General features: G+C 37.6%; 1 protein-coding gene across 1 annotated transcript in view; it reads right to left on the minus strand.

The window, feature by feature from the left end:
* Window positions 1-17470, minus strand: part of LOC132845250 (E3 ubiquitin-protein ligase HECW1) — an 89762-nt gene that overhangs the window by 49192 nt on the left and 23100 nt on the right. Inside the window, exons 5-6 of the mRNA XM_060869171.1 lie at window positions 10421-10496; window positions 3734-3903 (exon numbers count right to left, since the gene is read on the minus strand). Coding sequence (XP_060725154.1) covers window positions 3734-3903; window positions 10421-10496 — 246 coding nt within the window. The remainder of the gene's footprint in view (window positions 1-3733; window positions 3904-10420; window positions 10497-17470) is intronic.

Here is a 17470-nt window from a genome sequence, read left to right on the forward strand (position 1 = left end):
TTAAATTAGTTTTTTCATAAATGGATGGAAATGGATCCATTTTTTTCATAAATGGATTTTTTCATAAATGGATACTTTTTCATAAATGGATGGTGGTAAAAAGCAAGTTGCAGAGAAATGTACATGACTGTGCCTATTCAAAGTATTATTTAAAATTGGTGAAAACTGCATGATGAAACAGCGAAGCAATAGTGAGATCTGCTAAATATGCCCTTTCTCCACTGAACACCAATCCTCACAGGAATGAGCCCTAATTTGTTTTATGTGACAAATTCATTATAGTATATCCAGTAAGTTCTGTTTTTTTAGTATAACACTGCTTGATATTGTTCCTGAACAAGCTGCGTAGCAGATTTGATGGTAAAATTAGTATTCAATCTGGAGGGTATTATCTGCAAGTGGTGAAAATTGCATCAGTCAAGAATAACCTTGCCTTGTGTGTGTCTGAGAGAGAGAGAGAGAGAGAGAGAGAGAGAGAGAGAGAGAGAGAGAGAGCAAGGGAGAATGTTTTTATACCTTGATGGGGACCAATTGTCCCCAAAAAGATGTTTTTTTTTTGTTTGTTTTTTTTTTGCCAAAACGTCAGCTTTTACTTAATCAAACAAAATACCATAAGAACCAAAATGTTGCCTTCTGGTTATTAAGGTTGAATTAGATTAGACTTAGGTGTAGGGATGGCATTAAAAAAAGATAAAAAAAAAAAATTAAAAAATAACAGAATGGTCCTCAAAAGGATAGCAGGACAAACAGTGTAGCAGGTCGATTAGAGCACCTATGTGCTTCCTGCTTTTGATTACTGTATTGGCTGGCAGGAAAGAAAAGAAGAGGAGGCAGCAACATTTAGGAGTGCAAGCTCAGTCCAATCAATCACTGGTGAGAGAAAGAAAATACGATTAACGGTCTCACCATAGAGGAGATCTGTTTAACTGCATCACAGTCACACTTTGCTGCAATCCCATATTCGAGTGTATAGTTTCCCTTCCCCCACATTTTCCCACCCAGAAGGACTGAGAGATGTAGACAGGAAAGGAGCAGAAGCAAAAGAACAACAAAGAATGAAAGAGCAACCCATACATACTGTATAGGCTTTCATATAAAAAGGAAGGAAAAAAAAAGAATTTGCAAAGCTGCTATCACACTGGCAAGTAAGAGCAATGAGGGCTCAGGGGTGGCTCAGAAGTTAAATGTGGGTTACATATCACAAGGTCAGTGGTGCAACCTCCAGCACAGCCAAGCTAGCAATGGTGGGCTCTTGAGCAAGGCTTTTAACCCTCTCTGCTCCAGGGGTGCTGCATTATGGCATTCGCTCACATTTGCTCTCAACAAATATCTGTAAAATTCCTCCACAGCGCTGTTACAGACTCATTGCAAGTTCTTGCTGCTAACAGTGGCCCAATCAGTTATTACTTTTAGGGTGCAAACACTTTTTCACACAGGGCCATGTAGGTTTGGATTTTGTTTTCCCTTAATAATAAAAACCTTCATTTAAAAACTGCATGCTGTGTTTACTTGTGTTATCTTTGACTAATATTTAAATTTGTTTGATGATCTGAAACGTGACAATCGTTCAAAAAAAATGAATAAATAACAGGAAGGGCAAACACTTTTTCACACCACTGTAAATACCTGTATTTAACTTAATTTTAAACTTTACAATTTTTATTCTGTCTTTATACTTCTGTAAAGCTGCTTTGAGACAATGTGAGTTGTTAAAAGTGCTATACAAATAAAATGAATAGAACCGAATTAAAGAAGTAGGTTGAATAGTAATATAAAGTACAAAGAAAGTATTAATAAAAATTACAAATGGCAGAAATGAATGTTGGTTATTTTCCGTTTCCATTTTAAAAATTCAGTATTGAGCCAGTTGCAAATTATCAACTTAATAAAACAACTCCCTATTATTCATTTAAATGTGCTTGGAATAATATGCCCTTCATCGCCAGATCTAATTCCAATAGTTTCTTCGCTGGGCTGTTAAAAGATATTTGACTTTAGCCCTCACATATAATATCGCTTCAGTTTGGGCATTAGCTTTGGTCAGTGTGAAACAATACACTGTATCGGTTTTAACTGAAAAACATACTGTGAGTAAATCCCCAGTGGCTGTGCATACCAGGTTAGGCTCAAGTCACCGGGGTTCCCAAGACTCATAATGGCTCCATTATCTCTGAAAGAAGCATCAGTCTTGAGATCACATGCTACGCTGTGGGGGATTTCTGCACGATCAGCCATGCACTGAGTCTGAGATGAAGCCATATTTCACACTCATGATGTGCTGATGGCTGCCTAACACTGTAAGTTGTATATTTCATGGATGGTTAAGACTGGCTGTTGGAAATTTATTTTGGGAGTTAACTCTTCAAACTCCTGGCTTATTGTTTGTTTGTTTCATTTTAGGGAGCTTTCCAAGTATGTACTATAAATTACTCAGTTGCTACAGTAAAACTAATAGAAAAAGCATGGTAGAGGAGTATGTGATAGATCCACTTGGTCTTGATCCACTTATGAGTCCTGGGCATTTAATGAGGAGAGAGAAGCCAAGTCTAAACAGTGATTACACAGTTACAGCAAACGCACAATTCAATTTTAAATGTTTTCATTGCACAAGATGTTAAAAATCACTTAATTAAACAGAGCTCAGACACGTATTTCCAGGGAATGTAGGAAAACACACACAAACACACTTATGAACACACACACTTACAAACACAAACTTACTAGCCCTACAAACAAAGGAAGGATCCTGAGTCTGAAATAATTTTTTTGTATCTAGTTCAAATAAGATAGATAGATAGATAGATAGATAGATAGATAGATAGATAGATAGATAGATAGATAGATAGATAGATAGATTATGTTCTCAGATGTTCACTTCTGACTGTCTTTGGTTTAAAAAAGTAGCATTTTCTGAGATATGAACCTGTATTCTGAGAACCGATATCAGAGAAACAGCTGGAACAAGGACAGATTGGATATATCATATATCATAGCTTACTTTACAAGTATATATAACTATGTAGGTAAGAGTGTAGCTAGCTTATGTCATACATCCATGAGGCTGCTTTCACACTTGGTCAGTACACGTATTACATGTGTAATACTATGGGTACTGGCTGAGAAAACAGTGAAACGTGACTCCTTTTAAAAAATACTTCTACCGTGGGTGCAATTGTTCAAAACAAGCATGCAAAATAAAGTTTTAGTGAAAAAGAAAACAGTCTTGTTACTGACATAGTTTTAAGAGATAGTGAATTGCATAATCTAAATACGATGCTAGGACAGTTAGTTAGCCAACACCAGCACCTCATATATTTAATGATCTATGCTCTACAAGTTTTGTCATTCTCTCTTTTTTTATTCTTCCTATAGCAAACTGCATTTTGTGTTAGAATACCCTGATGCATAAACCAGACAGATAAAATATTTCCACTGTCAAAAGCAGCACTTTAGATGTGAAAATCTAAAGGAAAGCACAATCGCAGACAACAAAGCAGGAATAAAAAACTTTGATGTCAAGGCTCAGTGCACTGCAAAACAAGTGTACTGACATACAAAACAAATCAAACAGCGTTTGAAAATATCTCGACAAATTATTCAGCCCGTACGTTATTGTTCCATCATATAACCCAAACTACTGTTACAGTTTCCAGTGATTTGTGTGTGTGTGTGTACAGTATATTGTGTGTTTCACATGCTTATGGTGGAGTGGGGAAATGAGTTGAGGGGTTACCTCTCTCTTCCAGACGGGGTTTATGGTGTTGCAGATGATGCTGGATCTCTTCTCTTGACCATGGTGGGGGAGAGCAGGGAAGATGCTGTGCTTTCCAGGGTGGATGGCGATCTTCAAATATGGATCAGGATTGAAGAACATCCCCTTCTTCAGACCCACTGCCTGGATGTCTGACATTAACCAAAGAAGAGGAGATGATAAGTATGAGTACATGATGCTTTGCTTACCAAAACCCCCTGGATATAGATCTGTCAACTTGGTTAAGTACATTTTCCATTGTGAAAGAAAGATATTTTAGATCTTAAATTCTAATTGTAGTATATGTATAGTATGTATGTGACCAGTATTAAGTACCATATAAGAATTCTTTTTTTTGTCCCTGTCTGAACTCAAGCAAATATTATAAAGACAAATCTCTTTTTATGGAAGTTAAAGAAAAGAACACAGAGAGAGAAAGTCAGGCCAAAAGATTTAGATCGGGAGTGTAAAGGGGTATTGGCAAAGGACTGATGGAGGCGCTGATTTTCATTCCAATCAGGCATGAGCTGTACCTGATTCCACCTGTTTAATCAATTGATCTTGGCATTCAACAGACTCAGGTGTGGCTTAAGCTTGGTTGGAATGAAAAGCTGCACCCACACCGGCCCTTTCTCAATAACACTGACTATCCCTGAGTGTTTAGTGTAGCTGACTTTTCATTTTAACATTTAACATACAGTTGATGTAACTCGATGCGACTGAAGCACACTGAAAAGGGCCTTGATTATCTTGGAAAATCAAAATGCCAAAAATTGTTTCTCCTTTGCATACATCTCAATCACAATTAAAGTTCTTGCATTTTAAAAACAGGTTACACTCAAAAATGAAAAGAAAGAAATGACTTTCAAATGTTCAGACATTGTGGACATATTGACACACGGTATCTGATTTCAACCTGAAACCTGATGTGCAATCTCTATGGCATGTACGTGTCTTTGCAACAACATGAATTAAATGTTCACTATGTGTGAAAATCACACTCTGGTTGCAAACTTGGATATGGTTTCTTATAAATGAGGGTTTATGGTGTATTGTAGGCAGAAAAACTTCATTTCACTGAAATCTCAGTTTTATCTTTTTGGTTCTTTATTATAAAGTACCAGCCTTCCTACTACTGCTATTATTACTACTACTACTACTAATAATAATAAGATTGTCAATCATGGCTGTTGTTTATACTCCTGTCATGTCTAGTGTATTAAGAGATCACTTCGATTTGTGTCAAAAGAGCCACTTGTGTCTTCCTCTGCTAAGGATTGATCAGCTCTCAGTGAGCTGGAGATCGTTAATGCCCTCTCTAACACACTAATCCCCTGTGGTACATATATACAGTGCAGTATGTGTAGCAGCATGTTAAAGTGCACTTGTTACCCAGGCAGAAGTGACAATGAATTAAATATAAAACAGCTAAGAAGCTCTTGAAGCACGGATGACTCACAAGCTTGATGCAGAGTGACACTTTAAGGGTTGGAGTAGTACTTTTTTATTAGTGCCAATTTCTATTCTGTTCTATTTTAGTTCTGTTGCACAATTTACAAATCGCAAACTTGGCTGGATAAAACATTTAGATGATAAAGGTTTAATATGCATTAACCTAGTCCTAGTGAATTTAAATTACATCAAGAAGTCAATATATCAAAATAAACTTGTCCATGATATTACTTACATTATAACAGCTTTCAGCAGTTGATCTATCCCCATTACATAATAATTTCACTTCAAAGTTGATTATTATTCCATAACAGCATTTCCTGACATTTTACATATCTTGTCTTATAACACACTTACAATTTTTAATTTGTAAATTAACAACACTGTGTATTTTTTAAACAATGTTTTGAAACATCTACAAAACAAGTGTAATGAATTCCTGTTATTTTAATGTTATAGCATTTATCAACAGTTGTTCCCTCACCAGCCTCTTTTTTCCTATCTATTAAAATTAATAATGCAAAAATTGCAAGTTAAAGGTAGGGTCTCCGATATATGAGAAATGCTTCAGAAAACTGTGTTGGGCCAACAAACAAAACAAAAATTAAAACAAACGTGTAGCCAATGAGCAGTAAGGGGCGGGTCATGTCAATATGGGCAGAGAGAGTGTTCAGTGCGCATGTGTGACATTAGCAGAAAGCGTTTTAACACTGACATGGAGCATAAAAACAAAGAAAGAAAGCGAAGAAAGGCTTACGATAAGGCAGGAAGTAGGACCTGTGTTAATATAGGATCAGGAGCGGGAAGTTGGCCGCATATTCACAGATTCGAATTTCCTGAGTAAATAACTCCTGAGCTAAACGATATTACTAGCAAAATGCGGTTGTAGCTGCCTCTCTACATTACCATGATAGAAAAGAGGTGTTATTTGTGTAGTAACAGTGTTTAGCTCTGAAGTTATTGACTCGGGAAACTCCAATCTGTGAATATGTGACCAACTTCCTGCTCCTTCAGTTCTCTCCAGCGCTGGAAAGCTGATCCTATATTAACACGTCCTACTTCTTGCCTTATCGTAAGCCTTTCTTTGCTTTCTTTCTTTCTTTTTATCCTCCATGTCAATGCTAAAAACGCTTTCTGCTAATGTCACACATGCGCACTGAACACTCTCTCTGCCCATATTGACAAGACAAGCCCCTTACTGCTCATTGGCTACATGTTTGTTTTGATTTTTGTTAAGTTTGGTGGCCCACTGCAGTTTTCTGAAGCATTTCTCAAATATCGGAGACCCCACCTTTAAGACCCCACCGCAAAGCATTCTCTCCTAAATATCAGTGATGGTAGAAAACCAAGAAATCTTATACTGGAGACTCCTTCCACAAATGTTACAATTAGATATTTTAGTAAATTGATGATATTTTTAAAAGATCACTACAATACACTACAAGTTCTTGTAAATTAGTTGCTACTATAGAAACACAAATTTATGCAGACTAACGGATTAAAAAACTATAGCTTGCAGCTAGCACTACAAGTCACAGCTGTATTGTTACTGATCAATGCCTTCTCACCAAGCAGATTCACAAAGCGAGTATAAATCTTTTCAATTCTTCAAGAACTGTTAGCCCCACATACGCTATGTACACACTGTATTTGTCAGGGTCTGCTTGGAATATTCCCTGCCAGAACATTAGGGGGCGTTTCAGCTATGTGTGTGCTTTGCCTCATGTCATGTGTTTTTGTTTATGTTCTGTGTTCACATGTCTGCCCTTCTCTACCCTTTAGTCGCTCCCGTTGCTTCACACCTGCTTCTTATGTGTCCGTGATTACCTTCTCTATTTGTGTCTACTGTGTCATGTGTTCCGAGTAATGTCATTATGTTCCTGTATCTAGTTTCTTGTTTCATATTCAGTGATTTTTATTTTGTTGCTTCATGCTCCTGTCTTTTTCTTTTAGTATTCCTGATTCATGTAATTTGTAATTTCGTTAATAAAACTATACTTGTTCAGTTTGTGCCTGGTCTCACCTAGTTTGGCACTACCCGTTTTCTGATAGTAATTAATATATTATTGACATTTCTCTATAGTCTAATACGTTTAATTATACGTGTATTCGATTTGATTATATTCTATTGTGCTCTATGTCTGTTTATATCCTTAGTTAGTTAATGTTGGTTCTGTTCAAAAAACTAAAGAAAAACATTTCAGTACATGATACAACATGGATGTAATATGTATCTGACAAATAAAGAACCTTCAACATTTATAAAGTCTCACAAAACCTCATGAATCACATACTATCAGTTAGATGTGTGTGTGTGTGTGTGTGTGTGTGTGTGTCCATGTGGCACTGTGTCATTGTTTTGAAACATTGGCATATGCACACCAGGTGCTAAGCATATCTCATGCTTTTATAGCAGTGATCTTGGCAGCCAGATGGCAAGAAGTATGAATAATTTCCTGCATATCTCTGGGCATTACAGACACAAGGGGTTCACACTCTGTACTTTTTGGTATGGTTGTAGGATTAGATGTATGAGATTATAGTCTTGAAGGGCAAAATAGCTATTCTAGTTCTTGACATTATAAGACACAATTTTAGAAAAATGGTTCCTCAGTGCTTCATAGGTTTCTCTCTGATAGGGAAATGCTGTTGCAGGGATTTACAAAGAACCTTTATAGGCTTTAAAAACACAAACACATAGTTACAAGTCATGATATACAGTGCATCTGGAAAGTCTTCACAGTGCTTCACTTTTTCCATATTTTATTATGTTACAGCCTTATTCCAAAATGGATTCAATTAATTTTCCTCAAAATTTCACAAACAATACAATATAATAACAACATGAAAGAAGTTTGTTTGAAATCTTCAAATTTATTAAAAATAAAAACTGAAAAAAAAGTCACATGTACATAAGTATTCACAGCCTTTGCCACACTCAAAATTGAGCACAGATGCATCCTGTTTTCACTGACCATCCTTGAGATGTTTCCACGACTTGATTGGAGTCCACCTGTGGTAAATTTAGTTGATTGTACATGATCTGGAAAGGCACACACCTCTTTATATATAACGTCCCACAGTTAACAGTGCATGAAGCCTAAGGAATTGTCTATAGACCTTCAAGACAAGATCAAGGCACAGATCTGGGGAAGGGTACAAAAAATTTCTGCATTATTGAAGGTCCCAATAAGCATAGTGGCCTCCATCATCTATAAATGGAAGCAGATTGGAGCCACCAGAACTCTACCTACAGTGGGCCACCTGGCCAAACTGAGCAATCGGGGAGAAGGGCCTTAGACGAGGAGGTGACCAAGAACCCGAAGCTCCAGCATTTCTCTGCAGAGAGAGGAGAACCTTAGAGAAGTACAACCATCTCTGTAACACTCCACCAATCAGGCCTGTATGGTAGATTGACCAGGCGGAAGCCACTCCTCAGTAAAGGCACATAATGGCTTGCCTGGAGTTTTCCAAAAGGACTCTCAGACCATGAGAAACAAAGTTCTCTGGTCTGATGAAACAAAGACTGAGCTCTTTGGCCTGAATAGCAAACATCATGTCCAGAGGAAACCAGGCACTGCTCATCACCTGGCCAATACCATCCCTACAGTGAAGCCTGGTGGTGGCAGCATCATGCTGTAGGGATGTTTTTCAGTGGTAGGAACTGAGATACTAGTCAGGATCAAGGGAAAGATGAATGCAGCAATGCACAGATACATCCTTGATGAAAACCTGCTCCAGAGCATTCTGGGCCTTAGATTGGGTCAAAGGTTCATCTTCCAACAGGACAACAACCATAAGCACACAGCCAAGATAACAAAGGAATGGCTAAGGGAACTCTGTGAATGTCCTTGAGTGGCCCAACCAGAGCACAGACTTGAACCCGATTGAACAACTCTAGAGAGATCTGAAAATGGCTGTTCACTGATTGGTCCCATCTAACCTGATAGAGCTTGAGAGGTCCTGCTTCTTTAAATGGGAGAAATTGCCCAAAAATAGGTGCGCAAAGCTTGTAGCATCTCCAAGATACTTAAGGCTGTAATTTCTGCCAAAGGTGCATCAAAGTATTGAGCAATGGCTGTGGATACGTATGTGTTTTTTTTTTTTTTTTTTTTCGTTTTTAAACTGTCATTTCACGTTGTCATTATGGGATATTGTTTGTAGAATATTGAGGAAGATAGTGAATTTAATCTATTTTGGAATAAGACTGTAAAAATTGTGAATTTAAACTGACCAACTTATGCTGATCTTCATCAAAAAAAACCTACTGTAATTTCAGTACCTCAAGGATCGCATGAGTTTGTGATAGCAGAAATGAATGCAAAGTCAAACAACCTCCACAGTCTTTTCAGCAATTTTTTTAAATTGCCGCAATTTGTTTTACAAATTCGGGCCAAGAGTATGTATGATGTTATCACAACGCACATTTAGCCAAAGCCAAGTAATTGTCGTAATTGTGGTAAGTGAAGAATCTTGTACTTGCAGTTTCCAAGTATTTGCTAATAAACCACAAAAAGCTTTGCTAGATGCATTAAATCACAAAACAAAAATCACAATAAAAAAATCCTCAAAAAAACTTGGCGAGACTGTAAATTGATACATATCCAAAATTAATGAAGTGTTTTGAAAATTTATAAGTAAAATCTGAACCTCGGATTCGTCGAAATCTATATAATCATATGCTGAAGCTCGCATTTTACTGTATGCATCCAAAAGCAGGTAAATACATTAAAAACCCAAGAGTAAACTGTCTAATATTAGCTTGGTGTGTTTCCATGTAGAAGAGAATGCACAAGCTTTCAGTCACCTACTAGAGCAGGGCAGGTGTGAAAAAAGACAAAAAACAAAAAAAAGTCTAAATACTACCCTTTCCTCCAGCATCTCCTCAGTGCTAATCCAGTTCTCTCAATGTTTTCTAACACATATGTGTTTAAACCCACACATTTGTGAAGTCTTGCCAATCAGAGAAGTGAGTGTTTTTTTCTTGGCCAAATTTTCAAGTGTCTGACCTTTGTCTTGTTGTCGTAATTCCTTTGCCTGCGTTTGCCAACGACTACCAACGTTTTTTTTTACATGGACTCTCTCTCAGTTTCTAAAGTTATCACAATATTTAGCTTAGATTTAAGCTTGCATCACAGTCTACTTTAGTGTACATCAATTCTTAATTCAATTATGATTATTTTTTACAACGGTTAAATAAAAGGTGTGTTAACCTACCTGACAGGGAGAAGCTGATGAGCCTCCTGCTGCCGAGACTCTGAGTGACATCCTGAGTCATCACAGGCTTCAAGACCTACATGAAGAAAGACCGAAATCCTTTATTCCTTTATTTCTTAAATTTAGGTTAACTTGCACTAAGGTGCAGATATTAAATATACACTGAAAAGAACTGAAAGTATTAAGACAGCTGATCAAATAATAAAGAGGCAGTGAGGTGTTTGTGAGGAAAGGACCAGACTCGTGCAGGCTATTTTAAAGATTCTTGGCACTTTTCCTCCATCCACTTTCTCTCCATTATTCCACTTCTGTGCTACAGTGCTAATACACCATTCTGGCAGGTTAGATGAGTACCTTGCATTATTCATTACTCCTGCACTGGCCCAGCTTTCAGGAATAACATGGACAAGACTGTGTGCTCATGATGGGTAGACTAAGTTTTAATTCTAATATACAAACTCATGGACAGGATCTGGCCAAGTCTACATATTATTGGAACTTCAAATAATAAAAAAAATAATTCTGGATGTTTCTATTTGTGTTCAAATGAATTGAGCTAAATCATGTTGATTTATGTTAATATGGTGTTATTTACTAAATTAAGGGTTTTATTTTGAAGCGTGTGTGTGTGCATGTGTGTGTGTGTGTGTGTGTGTGTGTGTGTGTGTGTGTGTGTGTGTGTATATGTGTATATATGTGTATATGTTGAATTTGATGTGTGTATGTGTGTCTTGTGTATGGACAATTTAGTCTATGTGATTTCAAAGAACAGTTGCATAAGTGGCATGACATGCAGTGTAGCTAGAGAAAAATTAATATACTTCAAGAAAATATTATATTAATATGCCTCCTAATTCTGATTGATAGCTGTCAGGAGCTTGGATCAAAAAAAGCTTGGAAAAAAATGTAATCTAAGGGTGCGAACATGATTGTATACTTTGTTAATATACTATAGAAGCTTTTAACATTTATATGTTGTCATATATACATTACAGTACAGTGAAATTCTTTCTTCACACATCTCAACTTTGGAGTTTAGGGTAAGGGCACCGGGATAGCTATGTTTCAGCGCAGAGAGGGTTAAGGGTCTTGCTCAAGGGCCCAACTCTGGTAGCTTGGCAGTGCTGGGGCTCGAACCGCAACCCTCCAATCAACAACCCAGAGCCTTAACTGTTTGAGCAACCCCTACCTACCACTGACTGCCATACTGTGGTATATATAAAGAAAACTCTTTTACAGCCCCTCTTTCATATTCACACACTGTGCTTGTTTATTAACCTGGATAAACAAATACATGGTTTGCCTTTACACATGAAAATTTGGTATTTATATAATGTCATTAACGTGTTAGACTGTAAAAATGTACATGAGAGTTTGTAGAAATGTACATAAAAGGAAACTCACTATTTTAAACCTTATTATTTTGCAAAATCCTTCATGTTTTCACATTATCATCAGTAATATCTTTGCACAACTTTAATACCATTTAATTAACAGTTTAATTTAATTCAAACACACATTCACCATTTCTAAAGTTTCATAGCATTAATAATCATTTTACGGGGCTAAATTAATCTATTTGCATTGACACCACACTGTACCTTACAGTCAGTACAATCTGTTCCTTTTGAATAGAAAATTACATATTCATCAAGGAAAACCTGAATAACAGACAAGATGCTATCTTCCTCAAATCCTCTTTAAAGCTGTTGATAGCCCTTGTACAAACTAGTATACAAAAAAGGGTCCAAGAGATACAAAAGCTCAGTAAGCACTGAGGGGGGAAATGGTGAATGAAGAGCAGGTGTTTGGTCCATTGGCACCAAAATGAGATGCAAATCCAGTTCCATTGACCATTAAACAGAACAGACTTCCCTCAAATGGCACAGATGCACAGCAACACCAGACATTTCACAGATTACTCAAATGTAGAGACAGACTAAAATAATCTGTTGGAGCCTGAAATCTAAGCCATAGAATCAGTTCGATTGGAGATAAACAGCGTCCATGGGCTTTCTGTTGAATTCATTGAAACAGAATTAAGCTGACATGGCAGATTGGTTATAGATGAGGTGATAAGTGATAAGTTAAATGATGCAATCATGTGCATAATGATTGAATGGCATCACCATGATAATGATAATAAATTCCCAGGACAAAATGGAATTTGGTATAAACTATTCAGAATGAAAGGAAAAAGTCCACCCTGAATGACTGTCATGTTAAGCTTTATAAAAAAAAATGTGTGTGTGTGTTTTAACTGTTTACTACTGTTGATAGTAGCAACAGTGAGATTGATTAGCTTCCAAAGCTACACTTTTCATCCTAACACCACCACCAACACACCACTGTGCTGCGATCATGTAGATGGCCAACTATCCAAGCTGAGTCTTTGGAACTAACAGCAAAACTGTTGACTATTTTTCTCCTTTGAAACGAATCTGTATCAAATAATGTCCTTCTGTGATGTTAGTCTCCTAAGTATAATGAAAATAAAACATCACCTTATCAAATTAGCACCAGATTCACTAAAACCTTACATGTATGCCAATACAAATACAGTTCATATGTTTCCGGATGGATTTTTCTTTTTTTACAGGAAATAAGAAAGCACCTTTGTCATCTTAACACATTTCAAAACAAATTCTCACCAATTAATAATAACAGGCATGTTATTATAGCACTGTCCTCACAGTGAAGAGGTGTTGCGCTCTCACTCACTGTGAAGGAAAGATAATGAGAAGACAGATTTTCTCTATTTACTATTTATACCCACAGTCAAGTGAAAGACATGGATCCAGTGGCAGCAGCTTTAGTCCAGTCAAAGCACATATATCTTATATCTGAGCTTAGCTGTGCTGTGGGTAATTGTTCAAAAGCTGTCTGTAGGAAGGACTAACAATGGGCGTCCGTTACTGTTCCTGCAACGAACTCGTGTGTGCTGATTTCCAATCTTGACTTGCACCGAGATGGAAAGGGGGTGGGGGTGAAAAAATGGCATGAAAAAATAAGGAAGAAAGAAAAAACAGGCCTTGCTGTATGATGAATAAATTCTAATGCAGCAGTGAGTCAGCACATTTCAACAGCAGAGAATATCATACATAAATATACACCTATTTATCAACCAGGATGACCTGAGATACACTGATGCTTGTTCACGTTTATCATGATTTTCCAATTTTTTCCCTAACTGATTTCTGAGCTGCTCGGGAAGAAGCCACTTTGCTGGTGCATACATCATGCTTCTGACAGTCTCACATAAGCAGGAATACAAACACCCAAACACAGCCACCTTCAACTGCTCACCTCATACATATTCCATCGCTATAAAAGATCACATTCAGGCAAAGACACACTCTGGGAGTACACTCAGTCCCACTCTTATTAATATACATGTCCTTAGGACAAATGATTTTGGCTAGATTATTAAAACCAGGAACAATAATTTGTTTCTGTTTATGTAGGATTCTAACGGCGAAAGAAACTCCGCGTTTATTAAAGAAGATGTTAGTGGTCATCATCATCATCATCATCATCATCATCATCATCATCATTATCATCATCCTCATTGTCATCATCCTCATCCGTTTCATCAACTCGGAGCAGCACTAAATCATTGAATCACCTTCAGCAAAGAAAAGCTACTCTGCTCTGTCCTGTCAGCAGCATCAACAAAACCTCAGCCATTTGATCCTTAAGGACAAAAAGAACAATACTGCCTGAATGTGCCTACATTGAGATAAAGCACAGGCATGTGCTAGAGACAGACACCCAAAAACACACTGTTTCTCAGAAACAATTTCTTCCCATTTGCTGAAAGGGCAAAGTGATGATCCTGACAATATTCAGGAGAGAAAACTGCACTCAGTAGAACTACATGTGAGAAGTGAATGGAACACACTCAAAATATTATTTTTAGCTTGAGACAGTAAGTGCCTTCCATCCATCTATCCATCCATCCACCTATCCATCTATTTATTCATCCATCCTTAAAATGTAATGGAAAGACAGTAAAAAGCCCTGGTGTGCATTTTACACACGATTACATACAGTATGCACTTTCACTCACTCGTTTCAATGCTAAAACATCTCGGTCTGTTAGGTTTCCATGACCAGATGTGAAATGTTTTGCTCTCTCATGCCATCTATTTTTGGGAAACATACTTATTTCTGGGATAGAATACACATGTTAAGTTTGTTAACAAACTCTTTAGTTTCTTCATAATAGTCATCACAATTGTTATCATGAGTATCTTAAATAGAAAACTGTAACATTACATTCAAAAGCAGTTAGTTATTCATAATATGCAGCATATTGGTACACAAAATGGACATTTTAATATATTGGAAGGTTACAGAAGATTAAAAAAACAGTACTGCACTGTACACATTCATCATGATAATTGCTTATGGATGTCCTCAAAAATCATGCCAAATGGACACTTCTTTGCAGATTAGAGACTCACGACTTTTGGTAGACAGGTTTGGTAGAAAGAACACAGGTTCCCATAAACTGACAAAAACTATGCCAACTACACACAAAATATGTAAGAGTTGTGTGACTATTAATCAAACTGTCAAACCTGTGACAAACAGAAAGCCAACTTGCAATCATTATATTAATAATACTGCTAGATAAAAACACTGGGTGCACTGATTACCTCAGACGTAGCAGCCTGGCAAATGAACACACCAAAGTAGAGGGAAATCAGAGAGCAGGATGTACGTGGCTCTTTATCGATTCATCAATCACTTAAAACTTTGTTCAGATCACAAACCTTACCTGAACCTTGCCAATCTACTCATGCCTCCACCCCTTTAAAACATTAACGAGATAATGTACCTTTACCCAGTCAGGCATCCAGGTGATAGAGCACTCATTCCTCTTCCTCCTCCTCCTTTTGCCTCCGGTTTGACTGGGCGACATCAGCCCGAATTCAGCTCGCGCCAGACTCAGCACTGGAGAGAGTGTGCAAATGGGGTGCATGTGTATAGATGGAAAAGCGTGAGTCCGTTTGCCTGTCATCCAGGCTCTCGCGTTCTCTTTCACATCTGGCTTTTCTGTGCCTGCTTCCGCCAGCAGTTATTTTTAAATACCGCTCGCAGAAAGGGCACAGGGATCAGGTTCAGGGGTGCTCAGCATTTCCTGGGGTAGCTGCAGCACAATAGCAGTGGGTTACAGTAACTCTATCCCCGGAAACTCTTCTCAGCTGGATGCTAACCAGGGATAATGATATTGAAAGGACAATGTCTTGACTATTTAAACTTCAGGGAGCAAAAGAAGTGTGTGAATGAGGTTAGAATGGGAAAAGATGGAGTTTGCATCAACATTCCAGGTACTAACTGAGGACAAAACTGGACATGTGGTGATTGATTGCCATGACTTTTAAAACCACTCCACTTTCTAATCTAATTTAGGGACCGAGAAGCATTGTAAGCCGGGAGAGAGAAAAACAGGGAGGGTCAGCATGACAAATAAAAGGTGACACATTAATCTTATAGAAAGAACAATGGACAGCTGCCCTGAAGGCAGCAAACTAGGAACAGTGTGCAACATTTTTCAGAGAATTCAATCTATCAATTATGAAGTGACAATATAAGCTGACACAGCCTGAAACAAAAACAGCCATCACGAATTGGGTTTTTACCAAAGGTAGTCTCAGACTCGCAGATGTTCTGCAGATGTAGTATCTGACACAAGAATTACTGCTTGTGATATTAGATTTGAGCCTATAATCTTATATCTCACAGGTATTTTCCACATTGGGGAAAGTCTGTGGTCTTTGTAGCCTAAAGAATTTATATCCTAAAGACTTTCAGTGTGGCAACATGGTAGCCTAGAGAATAGCATGTTTGCATGAAACCTTGTGGATTTGGTTTCCATATTCATAGTGTGTGTGGAGTTTGCATGTTCTCCTTGTGCTTTTGGGGTTTCCTCTGGGTACTCTGGTTTCCTTCTCTGGTACAAAAACATGATTTGTTGACTGATTGGAATCTCTAAATTGTCTGTGCTCTGTGAATGGGTGTGTGAGTGTACACACAATTGTGCCTAGCAAAGGGTTGACAACCTGCCCAGGCTCCAGGCTCCCTGTGACCCTTGCAAATCTAATTGTTACTGCTCAGCTTACTTTATAAACCCCAAAGGTCTAATCATATATCTACCCATTAAGCACAAACTTGACACATGAAGTGGACTATACTGAATGCATCTAATATCCATCATATTCAAACAGTGACTGGTAGAAATCGAGATAAGTTGCACGCGAGCACATCTTTAGGACTGGTCCAAGATCTGACAGCTTTTTGAAACATTATCTATCCACCAGATTAAGAATCTGGAAGGCTTCTATATGAAGCACAGAGGCTTCTATTTCTTCTGCATGGAGAAAAGCAAGCTTTGAACATCATGGTACATTAAGGGTTCTGGAAAAAGATGCCTTGTTGATGCCATCATGTCTCCATCTGTTTAAATATGTACATTATAAATTTGTAGGAGGTGTAAACTTTTGTAGAAGAGCCTCTGTTGCCCTATCTGTTCTGTTCTTGTGTGTGTGTGTGAGAGAGAGAGTGTATTGTTTTCTCCGTGTGTGTGTCACCTCTACAAAACAGTAATAGATATCACATGAAAGGAAATACTCTGTAAACTGCTCAGGACTTCAGGAGTGTATTCAAAATATTTGGTGCCCTGTTGTTACATAATCATGAGTCAAAGCCAAGATCAAGAAAATAAAAACAACAAAAAAGCAAGTAGCGTAATGTCTTTAAAGAATAAAGAGTATAAGGTCTGTTGCTGAAGCAATAAAGAATCAGAAGGTTTTTTCTGCCCACTTATACGTGTGAAATTTAGTTCTTTCAACAGTGCATAATAAGGTTTAAAACAACTGTTGACATTATCAGTGTCAGTCTACCTCTTTAAGTTTGAGCGAGGGAGAAAATTACCAGTCACAAAGAAAAGCCTGGCTTGTGAGCTTATGATATCACTCTTTCACCACTTCTTCATCATAGATGTGAATGTTGCAACAATAACTACAAGCCACACAAACTGGTAGA

This window comes from Tachysurus vachellii, chromosome 5 (assembly GCF_030014155.1).
Source record: "Tachysurus vachellii isolate PV-2020 chromosome 5, HZAU_Pvac_v1, whole genome shotgun sequence".
Classification (NCBI taxonomy): Eukaryota; Metazoa; Chordata; class Actinopteri; order Siluriformes; family Bagridae; genus Tachysurus; species Tachysurus vachellii.